General features: G+C 43.0%; 1 protein-coding gene across 1 annotated transcript; it reads right to left on the bottom strand.

The window, feature by feature from the left end:
- Positions 1-5: 5 nt before the first annotated feature.
- shprh (SNF2 histone linker PHD RING helicase) lies at positions 6-13,282 on the bottom strand. The gene is made up of 30 exons (XM_031847293.1): positions 13,145-13,282; positions 11,981-12,577; positions 11,655-11,784; positions 11,343-11,561; positions 11,049-11,127; positions 10,493-10,643; positions 10,203-10,305; positions 9,864-10,123; positions 9,111-9,761; positions 8,598-8,849; positions 8,267-8,345; positions 7,969-8,132; positions 7,418-7,674; positions 7,044-7,165; positions 6,735-6,823; positions 6,457-6,549; positions 6,215-6,322; positions 5,835-5,977; positions 5,577-5,750; positions 5,339-5,401; positions 5,031-5,256; positions 4,413-4,550; positions 3,845-3,946; positions 3,653-3,724; positions 3,290-3,478; positions 3,033-3,125; positions 1,952-2,038; positions 1,032-1,210; positions 710-790; positions 6-588 (listed from the first exon to the last, which is right to left on the bottom strand). Exons 2-30 carry the CDS (start codon positions 12,566-12,568, stop codon positions 492-494), a joined length of 4,989 nt encoding a protein of 1,662 aa, XP_031703153.1. The 5' UTR covers positions 12,569-12,577; positions 13,145-13,282; the 3' UTR covers positions 6-491.
- Between the last annotated feature and the right edge of the window lie 590 nt (positions 13,283-13,872).

Here is a 13,872-nt window from a genome sequence, read left to right as displayed (position 1 = left end):
AAAGAGCTGGTCATAACAGGTTGACACCCTGTCATCTACAGATGTTTATTTCCTGATAGTTGTGAGGAAAACTCAATCACTCCATACGAGTTCCTCCAATTTCCACTAAACTTACAGTGAAGTTGTATCCAAATGCATGACACATAATATTAGATTAACACAATACTGTTCAGTCTAGTCAAATGTGACCATCAAACATGTACTTGAACAGCAGACGTAGTTATTGAATCAGTAGGTTACAACTATGACAAGTGATCCAAATACTCCAAAGAGACTAAAAACTTCCATAAAATTAAGAGACATGTAATCAGCGGTCAGAGATCCGATAAAATATCGTTTTTGGGAATGTATTTGATAACTTCAGGGTGTTTTATATAAAAAAAAGTTGAGTGTGCAAAATCAGAGTTCTATCACCACTGTGTAAAGAGTGAGCTCTCTTTGCCTGTGTATCTTCAGCAGGTAGTCCTCCATGGTCCTCCAGGTGTTCAGATTCACTCCAGATGTTCTGCGTCTTCAGTAAACAGATCCGCCAGGTCGGCCACCGTCAGAACGGCAGCCTCCGAGTGCTTCATGGTTGTGCTGGTGTGACTAGAATTTAAAATAAAAACTATTATCAGTACTTTCGTTCAGCTGTTAACCATCAACGCCCGCCTCTGAATTTATGGGTTTTAAATAAAAACATCAAAAGTACTGTTAACTTTATTCTTGCCTTTTGTCTGCAGTCTTCAGCATTGCCTGCATTCTCTCTTCAATGGTGGATTTGATGAGGAATCTGTGAACAAATGTTGGCCTGGCGGACAAAGACAACAGAAATTACGCGAAATGTACAAAATAGTGGAGGCACATGTCATTAAGTACAATATTAAAATTGATTTAAGCGATAAAACCTCAAACGCCAACAAATATTAAAAACTTTAACTGCATGTAGGTCGAAAACATCGACACATCTGTGTTTGCAGGTCTAAACTGCTGGAAAAGTTCATGATTAAAATACTGCTGTCCTCAGACAGACTCAACTCTCTGCGTCTTACTTGGTTTGGCCAATCCGGTGCACTCTGCCTATGGCCTGGAGCTCGCGAGCCGGGTTGAGGATTGGCTCCACCAGCAACACGTGAGTCGCCTCGATGATGTTCAGGCCATTGGAGCCGGTGTGGAGAGGAAGGAGGAGGATGTTGATGTTTTCTTCGTATTTGAAGGAGCACAGATTCTCCTGGAAAATTGAAGTCGGTACACTAATTACAAATCAAGTTAATTCTGGCGTGCGCTTAATTTGAGCTCATGATGTATTTAATACAGCAGTCTCTAAAGTAGATCTAAGGGGTTTTAATTTGGGTCTTAACATGGAATGCGCGGATAGATATTTTGTTACAGTATTGAATATTTTCATTTTTCATCCCGAAGCTACAAGCTTTCAGAGTTAACCCCCAAATCAGATAAAAGGGCCTCTGAAACTAAACCAGGATCACAAGGTGCCATAATGTAGCCCTTTTGTAATGCAGGGTGACTCATCTAAACTCTAGAAAATGCTTCTTTGATCAACAATTAAAAAAAATAAACTACAAATTGGTGATTGGAGTTTTTTTTTGTTGACTTTTTACATATTAGTTTCAGAGAGGAACCTCCACATAATAAGCTATGGTCAATATGAGTTGCAGATGTGAGATAATTATCTCTAGAAAGGAGGTTGCATTATTTAGATATATTATATTTCTCCTTCTGTCAGCAGGATATCTCCCAAACTTAAGAATGGATTTCCATGAACTGTCCAGACAAGATGGCCTTGAGGCTAAAGACAAAGGTAAGATACTCTAGGTACGTTTTTTTGTGTCACGTGAATTTTTAAGTGGTAAACCCCACCTGGTGTAGTTGTGTAGCACATTGAAGGGAAAAGCAACTATGTGGTTATGTGTGATATGCATTTCTTAAAAATGGTTGCAATGAAAACTCAAACCTGGAATTTATGAATCCCGTTGATTTGAGAGAACTCCATGTTGTTGTCAAACAAGGCCTTCGCAATGATGTCCAGGACACACAGCCACTGTGCAGGAGAGAACAACAGGAAACAACCTGGGTCAGATCCAAACTCCATATCAATGAAAGATGTGTGCTTTCACCCCTATTATTCATCCTCTACACAAATATGTGTCAGAGCAGGTATGAAAATAGGACCATCTTAAAGTATGCAGACGACTCTGTGAGGAGTGAGGAGTCCTATCTTCAATTAAACATATCTAAAACCAAAGACATGACAGTTGATTTTAGAAGACGAGCCCACACACATGAACTCATATCCACTAAGGGTCAGACAGTGGAATCTGTGCAATCATACAAATATCTTGGGACAATTATTGACTCAAAACTGAACTTTGAAGCAAACTGTGTAGCCGTGTGCAAAAAGGTGCACCAGCGTTAGTTTTGTTTGAGGAAACTCCTATTTCCACATTGACATTAACACCATGATGACCTTATGTTATCGTGCTTTTATTGAATCGATTTGATCTTTTTCTTTGGTGTCATGGTTTGGAAACCTATCTTTAAAGAACAGAAACTCTCTGTATCAAATTGTGAAATGGTGAGTCACAGCTTAACCCAGAGTCCCTGAACACCAGACAGTTGCAACGGATAACCGGCTCCATTTTAAAGGACTCCCCCCACCCTTTGCACAGGGAGTTTCAGCTTCTTCCTTCTAGACGGAGGTATACAGTCCCACGGTGTAGAACAAAGCGGTATAAAAACAGCTTTGTTCCAGCAGCCATCACTCAGGTGAACAAATTATAGCAACAGTGCACAGATGCTATAGAAACATTGTGTACTTATTTATTTATTTATTGATTGACTGATTTGTAGCCTTGTGTACTTTTATCATGTTTGTTTTGTTGTCTGTGTTGATTGTAATGTGTGTTGAGATGGATGCCCCGCCCTCTATCGCAAACCAAGTCTACCTCCGGGTACCAATAAAAGTAACCTGAACCTGAACCTGATATCATCAAAGTACATCACCATCTTACAGAGCGGCGATAGTTCACAGTTACCGTGGAGAAGACGAGACACTTGGCCCCGGGGTCGGCCACTTGAATCTTCTTCAGTGTTCTCACTACTGCCTCCACTTTGGTCGAGTGGCTTCCCTGACAAACACAGGCGGAGGGAAATTAGGCTACAGTGTTAATGTAAGAAAAAGTGGCCTGACCAAAGCTGTGTTAATTCACAATTAGATACATTACAAGGCATGAATCAAAGTATACTCCCATAAGAAGTGCAACTTTTGGACAATTAAGGCATTTCGACTGACCTTGACCGGTATGTCTTGGTCCTGGCTGGATGACTGGGTGGTGAACACGTAGGAGATCTCTGCGTGGGACGTGGTCTGCCTACAAATGGCACATTTGATAGCGCGCCGCCTCGAGCCCACGCTGTACTGCTCCACAATGATAGCAATGCACTCGTTGCAGAAGCAGTGGCCGCAGGTCAGCACTGCCCACTGGAGAAGAGAGACATTAATACACTTTTTCAGACTAGATGTTACTGCACTCCCTGGCCATAAGACTTTGAAGCTCCACCAGTGTATCAACAACCAGAGATGTTGCATAAAACACGGATACAAGTAGACTCTGTGAGACATTTAAAATCTCCCTCACAACTAAACAATGCTCACCTCTTGTCCCAGCGGCCGGGCACAGATGGGACATGGCTCTGGGTTCAGCCCTACAGTAGACTTGTCCTGGGACTGGAACAGAGGAATGCATGTCATTTGAAGTGGGATCACTCCACACAGTTTGAGATAAAGTCTCTGAATGAGCTGGGAAAGAGTGTCTGTACTTTGTAGCTACTATCAAATGTAAATTACCGTCTCCAGATTTGTGAGGTACAGAAACTGGCCAAGCTTCTTTTGGAGTTGAGACTTGGCCACCGCCTGGTCGTTCAAAAGCTTGATTCTGTTCTGCTCCACCTGGAAGCAAAACAACCGAGGGCAGGGGTCAGGAATGCAATAAAAATAGTTCAGGCAGGAATATTACATCCCTGGAAACATTCACAGACAAAATGTCCGATACTGGGTCAGAGGTTAGACTTGATCTTTTGATTCCTCCATCAACAGTTTGTTATTTAGGACTAAACCAGCCATATTACCTTCATGCTCATATTAGTGGAAAAATGTTAAAGAAAGTAAACCTTTACATGATTAGTCAGCCTGTTCGTTACATGAATTTCACTGCAGTTCATTGTGAAACAATGATCTACATTATACAACATAGAACTCTAATAAAGAGTTCGCATTAGTGGAAGCTGGTAGGAAAAGACTGCAAGCTCTGCATCCGGGTTACTGTGCTGCAAAGTGTACCAGATGGTCGCGTGAGCCTTCTTTAACATGTTGTTAAAATGTATGATAATAACATGTTTCATTGTGTTTAACTCACCTCATGTGGCTCGATGATGTGCAGTAGTTTGGGCTTTGGTTCATCGGGCAGACGCACACGTAGTCTCTCTGTCGCCATACCCAGCTCATCGATGGCCGACACGTGGTTCCTCAGCACCATCCAGTACTCGTGCAGCACCTGAGAAGGCACAGAGGTATCGTTCACTCCAGTCTGGTTCTCTCATTAGGATTAGCACTTAAAAGGGGCAATATGTATAAATATTTGAACAATATGACACTTGGCAGGAGGGTGATTGTTGATAAATGCCAATCTTTTAATGATTAATACACCAGCTGTGAGATTTCTGGCTTTCCTAACTCACTTTATAGCTCTATATACTTTAACAGCTAGAAGTAGTTTGTCATTCATTTAAGTAAATGGACACATATTTAGCAAAATAACTTAAACATTAATTCAACAATTTTCTGGTTTGGACTGACAGCTTATGATCTAATTTCAAATTTACAAACTGCCTCATGATCCTCTTTACAATTTACAACGGAGAACAAATGGAAAATAAAATGTACCATCGTATGTTTGTGAACCTCTCTTGACATTGCATCTCATGACTTTGTGCTTGCAGGCTTGCTTGAAAATGAATATGGTTTGTGTAGAAACCTTGTACTCTTTCTTATAGTTCTCAAACAGCTCCATGAAGGTGTTGCCCTCCTCCACCAGCTCCGGGTCCATGCGTTTAACTTTGGCAAAAGACAAGACGGCTTTCAGAGAGCGCTCCGTCTCACTGGCTGCCCACAGACCTCGGCTGGTAGTGGGGAGACGGTCGTCCATCAGCCCCTCTTCATCTTCAATCATTTCTTCAAAGATGGCCGTCTGACCCTTCACCCTGTTGGGTAATTTTTCTCATTAATCAACAGTTAAAGTTTTCATGCAATTTGACAGATAATTTAAAATATTGCTGTACTTACGTGTGAGAAAACAGCTTGGACTCATAATCGATGAAAAGCACATCCGCTTTGCAAAAAACACAACTTAAATATGACAAAGGAATACGAGTTAGAATTAAGAAACTAAAACAGGCACTGCCACAATTTAAAAAGCAGAGTTTCATGTTGTTGAGACTTATTAAACATTCGAAAGCTGTGATGAAATGTTACATTTTGTGTATTTTAAGTCAAAACAAGGCTAAAAATGCTGATGTCTCACTTATTGAGTGGCAGTCTCATCGGCCTGAGGTGACAAATGGTGACCTCGTCGATCACTTTCTTTGAAGCCGGGCCTTCGAGACTCTTCACCGCGTCTTGCACGGTCTTTTGGGATTTCATCAGATCTTGCATTTGAGTGGCGAGTATGAACTGCAGACCACAAGCATCACGGAACCTGCAGGACACCACATTTTGCTTTTATCACATTTAGTGTAAAGACAACTATTAACTTTCATCCTAAAATAAATTCACAGTTTACTTGTCTGCCATGTTGAGCTTGTTGGCTTGTTGTTTGTAGCTGGACGTCAGCTCATTCTTGATGCGGGACACCAGATCGTCGTCATTGGAGCACCGGATTGCCTTCTGAATAACTTCCAGCCACCAGGGAGTATTCAGGTTGACCTTCAGAGAGAAAGCCAATCACGTGTGCAGAAAATATGTTTTTGGTTCCGTCTTAATTGCAGTGTTACTCCAAATACAGATCAATCTGACTTCAGTGTGTCAGATATCAAACCATGTCTAGACTCAAACTCTAAACAAAAGTAATTTCAGCTATTAAATATTCTCATTCATTGAATCAGAAACTAAACTCAAGTTCGAGGTAATGTACCTAAAGAGTAGATGTAAAGAAGTTCTCACTTTGTGTTTCAGCTCTTTGATGTTCTGGAGCACCGGCTGCAGAGCCTGATGGGCGTCTGCTACCTCAGAGTCGTATTTGGTCATGTAGTGCTGTCGCAGCTGCTCCGCCTACAGAGACACGGAGAGTAAAAGCAGAGGCCGTTCTTAGAAATAATTATAAAATGGATACGGTTTATTACTGAAACTAACAAATGTATTATTGGAATAAATGTGTTCTGCCTGAGAGAAATATTCATGCTTACCTCCTCACTCAGTCGGTCATCTCTCAGTGTGGGAGGTATCCCAGGATGCTTTGCGCTCAGCAGCTCCATCACATTGTGGGTAGCATGAAGTCTCTATTTTACCACAAAAACAAAAAAGACATTTTAATATAAACTTGCAATCCATAAACTATAATAGTTTTTAATTAGGATCAAAAACTTAAAGACTCTCTCTTGTCAGATGGCGTCTGATTTCAGAAATGAGACCCTTCATATGTTAATCACAAACATGAGTAAAAGACATGAATGAGACCACATACCTGTAATGAATCTGTTTTCAGTCGGCCTTTGTGCTCCTCTGATGAACGAAGCACTTCTCTATACATCTCCGTCGCCTCTACGAACTCATCTGCGGGGTTGGCAAAGGAGGCAGCGATTAGAATTGACACTCAACACGTCCCGTCACATGTGCAGTTAATGAGACACAAACCAAGCAAGTGCACTCAGCCACGTTATACATATCGCCTTACTGAGACACAACGTCTCGATACACAAAGATGAGATGGTGTCTTGTGTTCTGTTTGAAATGATTCCCATGGGAAACCGGGAGCACAAGTGGGGTTTCATACCTCTGATGATGTGGATTCCAGCCAGGCCATTGAGTGCGCACACCAATTGTCTGTGGGCTTCTTCACACTCCACTCGACATTTCTTCTGCAGGGACTTCAGTAGCTCCTCCATTGTCATGGTGCTGTGGAGGGGGAGACAAACCCACTCAACAAACCCTCCAATGCAAATCACACAGAATGGGTCAACTTTAAATAAACACAGCTACACATTGTATAACTGAAAAAAGGTTGCTGTGGTCCATTACCGTTACTAATGATGTGATACTCCAATTAGTCTAGCTTGGTTGTTAATTAACCGTTGCAGCTGCCTTCAGATAAAGGCCTCTCTTCTCGCCTGCGAGCGCCTTGAAAACATAATACCGAGTGTCGTCTACCTTTTCTGCAGAGGCAGGAACTCCCCCCTCACAGCCTGCGGATGGCAGCAGGCCTGACGCAGCCTCAGCAGCGGGCACAGGATGGTGTGGACGGTGCGGCGGTCGAGGCTGCCAAGTTTCAGGCTCCAGTCGGAGATTTTCCTGAGTTTGACCAGAGCGTCCTGGGAGCAGACCTCGTGCTGACGGTGGTAGAAGTGACCCTCGACGGGGGAGAAGTGAAGCCAGTGCACCTCCTCCGTCTGAGGGGGAATCTGGATCTGGAAGAACAGAGAACAGATAAGAAGGAACTTAATTAATCCCGATGGGACATTCATGTGTCAACAGTAATAGAGTAAGAACATAAACATATACAAACAATAAAGTAATAAATATTGAGTGTACAACTAAGCTAAATTCAGTAAAATAAATAAATAAAAACAGTAACCTGAACTACATCTTCTGAAATTAAACAGTGTTTCGTCATTATTCAAATATTTCTGACTGCTAGAGATTCTTTAAATAAGTAAAACTGATGTTTACATTTTGATAATACAGAACTTCTGTTGTACTACCTGATCAATGACGTCTTTTTTAGCCGATCGCCACAATAATTGAGCAATTACGTTGTACAGCGGCTCTGTGTTTCCACGTCGATAAGGCTGATAAAGGAGCTGGTCCCACCAGTGTTTCACCCAGTATGGGTCAACTCCCAGGAAAAGCACGAGGCCGTACAGATCTGTGCAGAAAACATCCGTTTACAGAGTCAATCTGTTGTTTTAATAATTTCTAAACATTGTTTATAGTCTTAAATCACAGAGCCTCGTATTGAAGGCCTGCTTTGATATGTAATGATTTTTTGGGGGGTTTTACCTTCTAAGCCTCTCTGGACAGGAGTGCCACTGACACACCAGCGGTTGACAGACGCGAGGCGTAGAGCCATTTCTGCAGCCTGACGGTAAAATAAAAAGGGAGCATAAACAAAGTTCCAATCGGTCCAATAAACCGAAATAAAACATTATATTAAACATAGTTTGACATTACACATGAAACATACGAATATATAAGATTTTATTCACAACTTTGATCAGGATAAATATGGTATTCGGATATAGAAATAAGCTCAGTCACACATAAAATCCCAAATGCTTTCTTGTAACTGCGGCTTTTTTTTTTTTTTTTTTCTGTATTCCCTTCAACTCGCCTTCGCAGTGGGACATTCGACCATCTGAGCCTCGTCCAGACAGATGCGCCACCACTCCACAGCCACCAGAGGACTGGGTATGGCCATGTAGCGCTTCTGGTTGCGGAAGCGGCGTCCGTCCTTGCTGTTGCTGTGGGGAATGTCGACGTAGTTGAGCTCCGACCGCAGCACGTCGTAGGTGGTGATGACCACATCGTGCTCAGCGAGCGCATGTGGCTGGATGAATCCATGCTTCTTCACACCCTGATAAACCTGAGATTAAGACGGTATGCACATTAGCAAAGTAGTTCAAGCCAAACAGCTTTGAGAATGCATGAGAGATAAGAGGAGCGTCCATGATATATTTGATAAATATATGTAGTTTTAGTGATAATTTAGGACAGTGGTCAGGAAGAAAAGCAACATCGCAACATGTGCCACCAACTTTGGATTGCCCAGATGTTAATACGCGACATTTCTACCCTGTAGATAAAACATCCACCCAAAGACTCGTACATCCATCTACTTCCTCACCAGCACTCGCAGTGAGGACGACCTGATGTGCCGGTTGATCTCCTCCACCCACTGGTGGCAGATGGAGCTCGGGGAGATGATGAGGGTGGCACCGGTGGAGACGGGTTTCATGGCGACAAGGCAGTGAGGGCAGTAGAAAGGTGTGGTCTCCAGGCTTTCTTCTTTATAGTTCACACAGTCTGCGTGCTGCCACAGCTGGCAGTTCATACACTGGACGCGGGCCTTGTAGTCAACAATGCCCAGCTCACCACAGATGCACTCAAAGCGGTAGTCCGGGGTGTTGAACGGGACAACGGACACCCTGGTTTGGGTTTCTATCTCCTGTGATTCAAGCCGAGGAGCTTCCCCCCTTTCTTCACGTAGATCATCAGTTCTGGGTAAGTCCTGTGTGTCGGACTCCCTTTTACCCTGAGACATCTGTAAGGCTGCGGTGTCATCCAGCGTGTCATCCGACTGATCTGCTGTCCTGTTCAGACTTTCATCCCATTCCTTCGTTGTTTCCGTCTCCTCTGTTTCTAGACAGTCCGATGCCGGGGAGTACGGATCTCTTTGATCTCCTGTAAGAAGAGAGTTCTGCAGAGCTGCTTCTGCCTTCTCTTTTGCCCGTCTCTGAAACATTCTCCTGGGCATGCTCTCTGTGTTTTTGGAGTTCTAACCAAAAAAAGAGATCAGACAAAAGTTCAACAACACAAACAAGTATTGACAGACTATTTGCAGCATCAAACGTTTGTATTTGAAGCTCTTTATTCTTACAGACTTGGATGCTCCTGCTGATGTCTTCTTTGTTTCTTTGTAGTTCTTTCCCAGTTTAAATGACCCAGCCAAGCCACGACCCTTGACCCGGTGGACCAGGCCTTCATCTATCAGCTTCGCCATCGTCTTCTTCATGTGGTTGCGGTTCTTTAACAGGTCATAACCGTAAGTGGCACGGATGTAGGTGAAGATGGCTTTGACGGAGGCTCCTTTGCCAGACCTCATCTCCTTGATTGCAGTGAGGAGCATGACACGCACAGCTGCATAAAAACAAACAGATTCGTTTAAAATATTTAAATCAAACTGCAGTGATGTTAGAGAGGACGGTGGGCGACATACTTGGGTAGGATATTTTCATTTTAGGCAGAACTTCAGACTTGCAGTGGATAATTTTCTTCCTCTCCAGAGGAGGAGGAGGTACGAAATAATTTACGGATTTTCCCTGCAAGACCAAAAGAGATTAAACATTTTCACAATGACGCCGTCTTTACAGAGCATATTAGAATGAATAGAACAGTAGACAAAAATCCTACATTGTATGACTGTTAATAATCATCCATGGAGATAATATGGTGAAGGTTAAGAGAGAGAAATAAAGTGAAATTCTGTATTTTTAACTGTATCCTCACCACAGGCAGGGTGAGGGCCTCCTGCTGCAGGTCCTGTCGCGTGTGAAACAGGATGAGAGCCAGAACTTCCACCGTCTTTCCCAGCCCCATTTCATCAGCCAAGATCCCACCGGGCCACTCCACACCCGCCAGGGGAAACTCTCGGAGGAGGCTGAAAAATAAAAGAACACAACTGCTGAAAAGAATACTTAAATGTATCACTAAATAACTCCTCAAAATCACAGCAAACGTAAGATAACCAAAATAGCAAATGACAGGGTCAGTTTAGTCAAATTCAAAAAGACATATTTTCCCCGTTACCTCTAATGGTATCTATCCATGCAGATACGTTTTGGTTTTATGTGCTGAGCTTTTGAGATATCAGTTCATGACACTTTAGGGATGAATGGAACTTGTGGTCCTCAAAGAAGTGAAAAAATGCTTATAAAAATGTATAAGATGTGTTCAATCCTCAGCACATAAAACTGAAACAGTCTGCCTGGGCAGATAGTTCTGGTGGTAAGATAGAAAATATGTTTTTGTGATTTAACTGACCTGTTAACATTCAAGTTCTTACCAGCCGGTAAAAGGGTTGTAGAACAACTTCTTTCCACACAAAGTGATCAACTCCCTCCAGAGGAAATGCAGAATTTGTTCTGCAAAGAAATGGGAAATATTGACACAGCTATCAAAGTCCAATCGTAGGCCTTTTTCACTACAGGAACTTCAACTTTGCTTTGTTTTCCACTGTACTCTGCCAGTGTTGGTAGTGAGTTCCTGAACCACTAGTGCAGCCCCATTCAGCATCATCCTAACTTTCAAAGTTTCGGAGCGCAGCAGTGTATTGCCGTACCAGACAAGAAGTGAGTACCTTTAGGTGAAGCGTTCCTGTATTTCTCTCTCTTCAGCATCCAGTTGACGGCCTGGCTCTGATAGGGTCTGAGAACAGGAATGAGAGCCTTGTGCTGGACGTCATAGGTCTCCTCCCGGCTCTCTCTCTGGTGTAGGTGCCTGACGAAATCATAGAGCTCCTCCACATTTTGCCTCTCCAGGTCAGTGTCACAGTCCTCCTCCTCATTCTCTACAACGTCTACATGGAAAATACAGCAGAGGAATCAGTTTTTTATGTTTTGGAGAACTTGGACGCACAGGAAGCATTAAACATTAGCACCAGACCCTTTACCGGGGATAATGAAATCGTAGAAATACTCCATTAACTTCTGCATTAGTTGATTCGCTTTCTTCATCCGAGCGTTTCCCTCGCTGAGGAGCTCCGGCTTCCCGAGCCCAGTTTCCAGCAAGTAAATCCCCACCTAAAGCAGACAGACAACAGCTGATGGAAGAAATGCCTCTTTTTCATTACTGCTGTGGAAACATCTGTCTCACACAGCCAAATAAACTGAGGATTAACTGCATATGTATTTATGGTAATACTGTATATCTGATGATGAAGAAAGTAAAGTAATTAGTCATAGTTTTCATTCCATCCTCTCTGCAATACCTTCATACCTTGACTGACCCCTCTGTGGCCTGGTGGCAGAGCTGCACCACCCTCCTCTTCTGCATCCAGTCGAGGTCCTCCAGCGGGATCACACGGAGGCTGCAATCCACTGTGCACGTGTCCTCGTCAGGCCTCCACTGCAGTCCTGAGCTCTCGTCGCAGCTGCTGTAACTGAGGCAGAGCTGGTCCCCCATCCTGTGGAGCACGAAAGCTCTCTGTTCACAGTCCGACGGGATCCAAGCCGGCCGGACGGCGAACTCCCCGATGAGCGCCTTCCAAATGTGGCCCGGCTTCAAAGCCGGCTCCACGGTGAGGGCCAGGGAGGCTGAGGCAGAGGTGCTGTCCGACGACTTGCCGGGAAGTTCCTCCGTAAGCCGCACAGAGCTGGTGCACGCAGCCTCCACCACGTCCTCGGAGGTGGAGAGGAAGGAGCTGCTGGGAGGAGGGTCGATGGGAAGAATGGAGCAGGTCGGTGTCTGGTCGTCGTCCTCCTGGATCTCCTCGTTCTTGCGGTCGTCCAGCATGTTCCAGTTCAACCTCTTCTTGGCGTCTTCGTCCACCCTCACAGGAGGGGCCTTCTTTCTCCGGCTGCTCATGGTTACACTCTACACAGAAAGCACAAATTCATTGTTAATTACTAAAGTTATTCTTAGATTATTTTATTGGGTTTTTGGATTTTTTGAATTAGTTTTACAACACAAAAAAGTAAACCGAAAAACAAAAAACACAAGTGTTTCTCATCATTTGACCCCTCAGATTTTCATCTTGGGACCCTTTGGAGGACCAAGAACACCAAGTTGAGGAACTCTAATACACATACTGTTTTACTTTACAAAATAAGATTATTTAGATAGTAGCTATTTATTTCAACTGAGCGTTTAGCCTGTTTCCACCACAGGGACTTGGTCGTCTTGTGTACCTGGCTCTGGTTCAGATTGCTATCTAGCTAACAGGTATATCCGCTTATTGACGAAATGGCGAATAAATAACAGTTTGAAAATCTTCCCTCTCCTTTCGATGAAAGTTTTTTTTTTTTTGGTCCAAAGAAAGCAGGTTTGTCATTGTATGAACACTGTTCTCGTTACACGATGAAAACACTTTCTAGCTGTCTGGCTGCGTATTTTTTTTACCGTTTGACTATAAAACAAGCGTATGAAAACGTGCAGATTTACTTTCAGAGGCTTCCACACACGGATCTGGTTTCTATCGCTGCATCAGAAGTCGTTTCAGGTCCCAGCAGCTCCAGATAATCAGGCTGACTTGCACCAAAACACACCTCATTCACCTAGTCTAATGTTGCTGTTCGCCATTTTTTTATAAACAGGAAGTGACGTCAGAGCAGAGGGATATCTTCAACGGCTACGTCAAATGTACTAACGTTACTTTTATTTGTTTACTATGTGAGTAATGATGAGTAAATACAAGTAGTACATTTTTATTCTCACATTTTTACATATATTTTTTAAATTTCTGGTCTCATTTTGTTTTGCTTTCAACCTACTTTTAGCGTTTTTGATAAAAATAAGGTAAAAATGTCCTGATTTTATTTTCATTTTTTTTTTCAATACTCTGTTAAGAAACCATCAAAATTCTCCAGCAGCTAATTATTGAGGATTATTGTCATTACATCTTATTTCAACAGTATTGATTTCTATTGATGAATAAAGTTTTATTTAAAAATCATGCTGCAGGCGCAGTATCTGGTATCAGCCACACGGTGGCAGCAGAGCACGAGATGTTTACGGCTGCAGCGGCGAACTGCAAGCGCATCACATCTGTCACTGACAGCCACGACGCAGTGGTACTAATTACGTGAAGTTTGACCAGTCTCTTTACACTTTTCATGAGGATAATTAACAACCTTCCACCTCACATAGATCTGATATATATATATTTCCTA

Source organism: Anarrhichthys ocellatus, unplaced genomic scaffold (assembly GCF_004355925.1).
Source record: "Anarrhichthys ocellatus isolate YVR2014 unplaced genomic scaffold, GSC_Weel_1.0 scaffold7, whole genome shotgun sequence".
Classification (NCBI taxonomy): Eukaryota; Metazoa; Chordata; class Actinopteri; order Perciformes; family Anarhichadidae; genus Anarrhichthys; species Anarrhichthys ocellatus.
This window is presented reverse-complemented; position numbering and strand designations above follow the sequence as displayed.

Excerpts from the sequence above, each read along its gene's own strand:
- shprh (XM_031847293.1), bottom strand. The coding sequence starts at position 12,568 with ATGAGCAGCCGGAGAAAGAAGGCCCCTCCTGTGAGGGTGGACGAAGAC. Across the intron at positions 10,644-11,048 it reads TACAACCCTTTTACCGGCTG|CCTCCTCCGAGAGTTTCCCC; the intron begins GTAAGAACTTGA and ends TTTATTTTTCAG. Across the intron at positions 3,947-4,412 it reads ACATCATCGAGCCACATGAG|GTGGAGCAGAACAGAATCAA; the intron begins GTGAGTTAAACA and ends TTTTGCTTCCAG.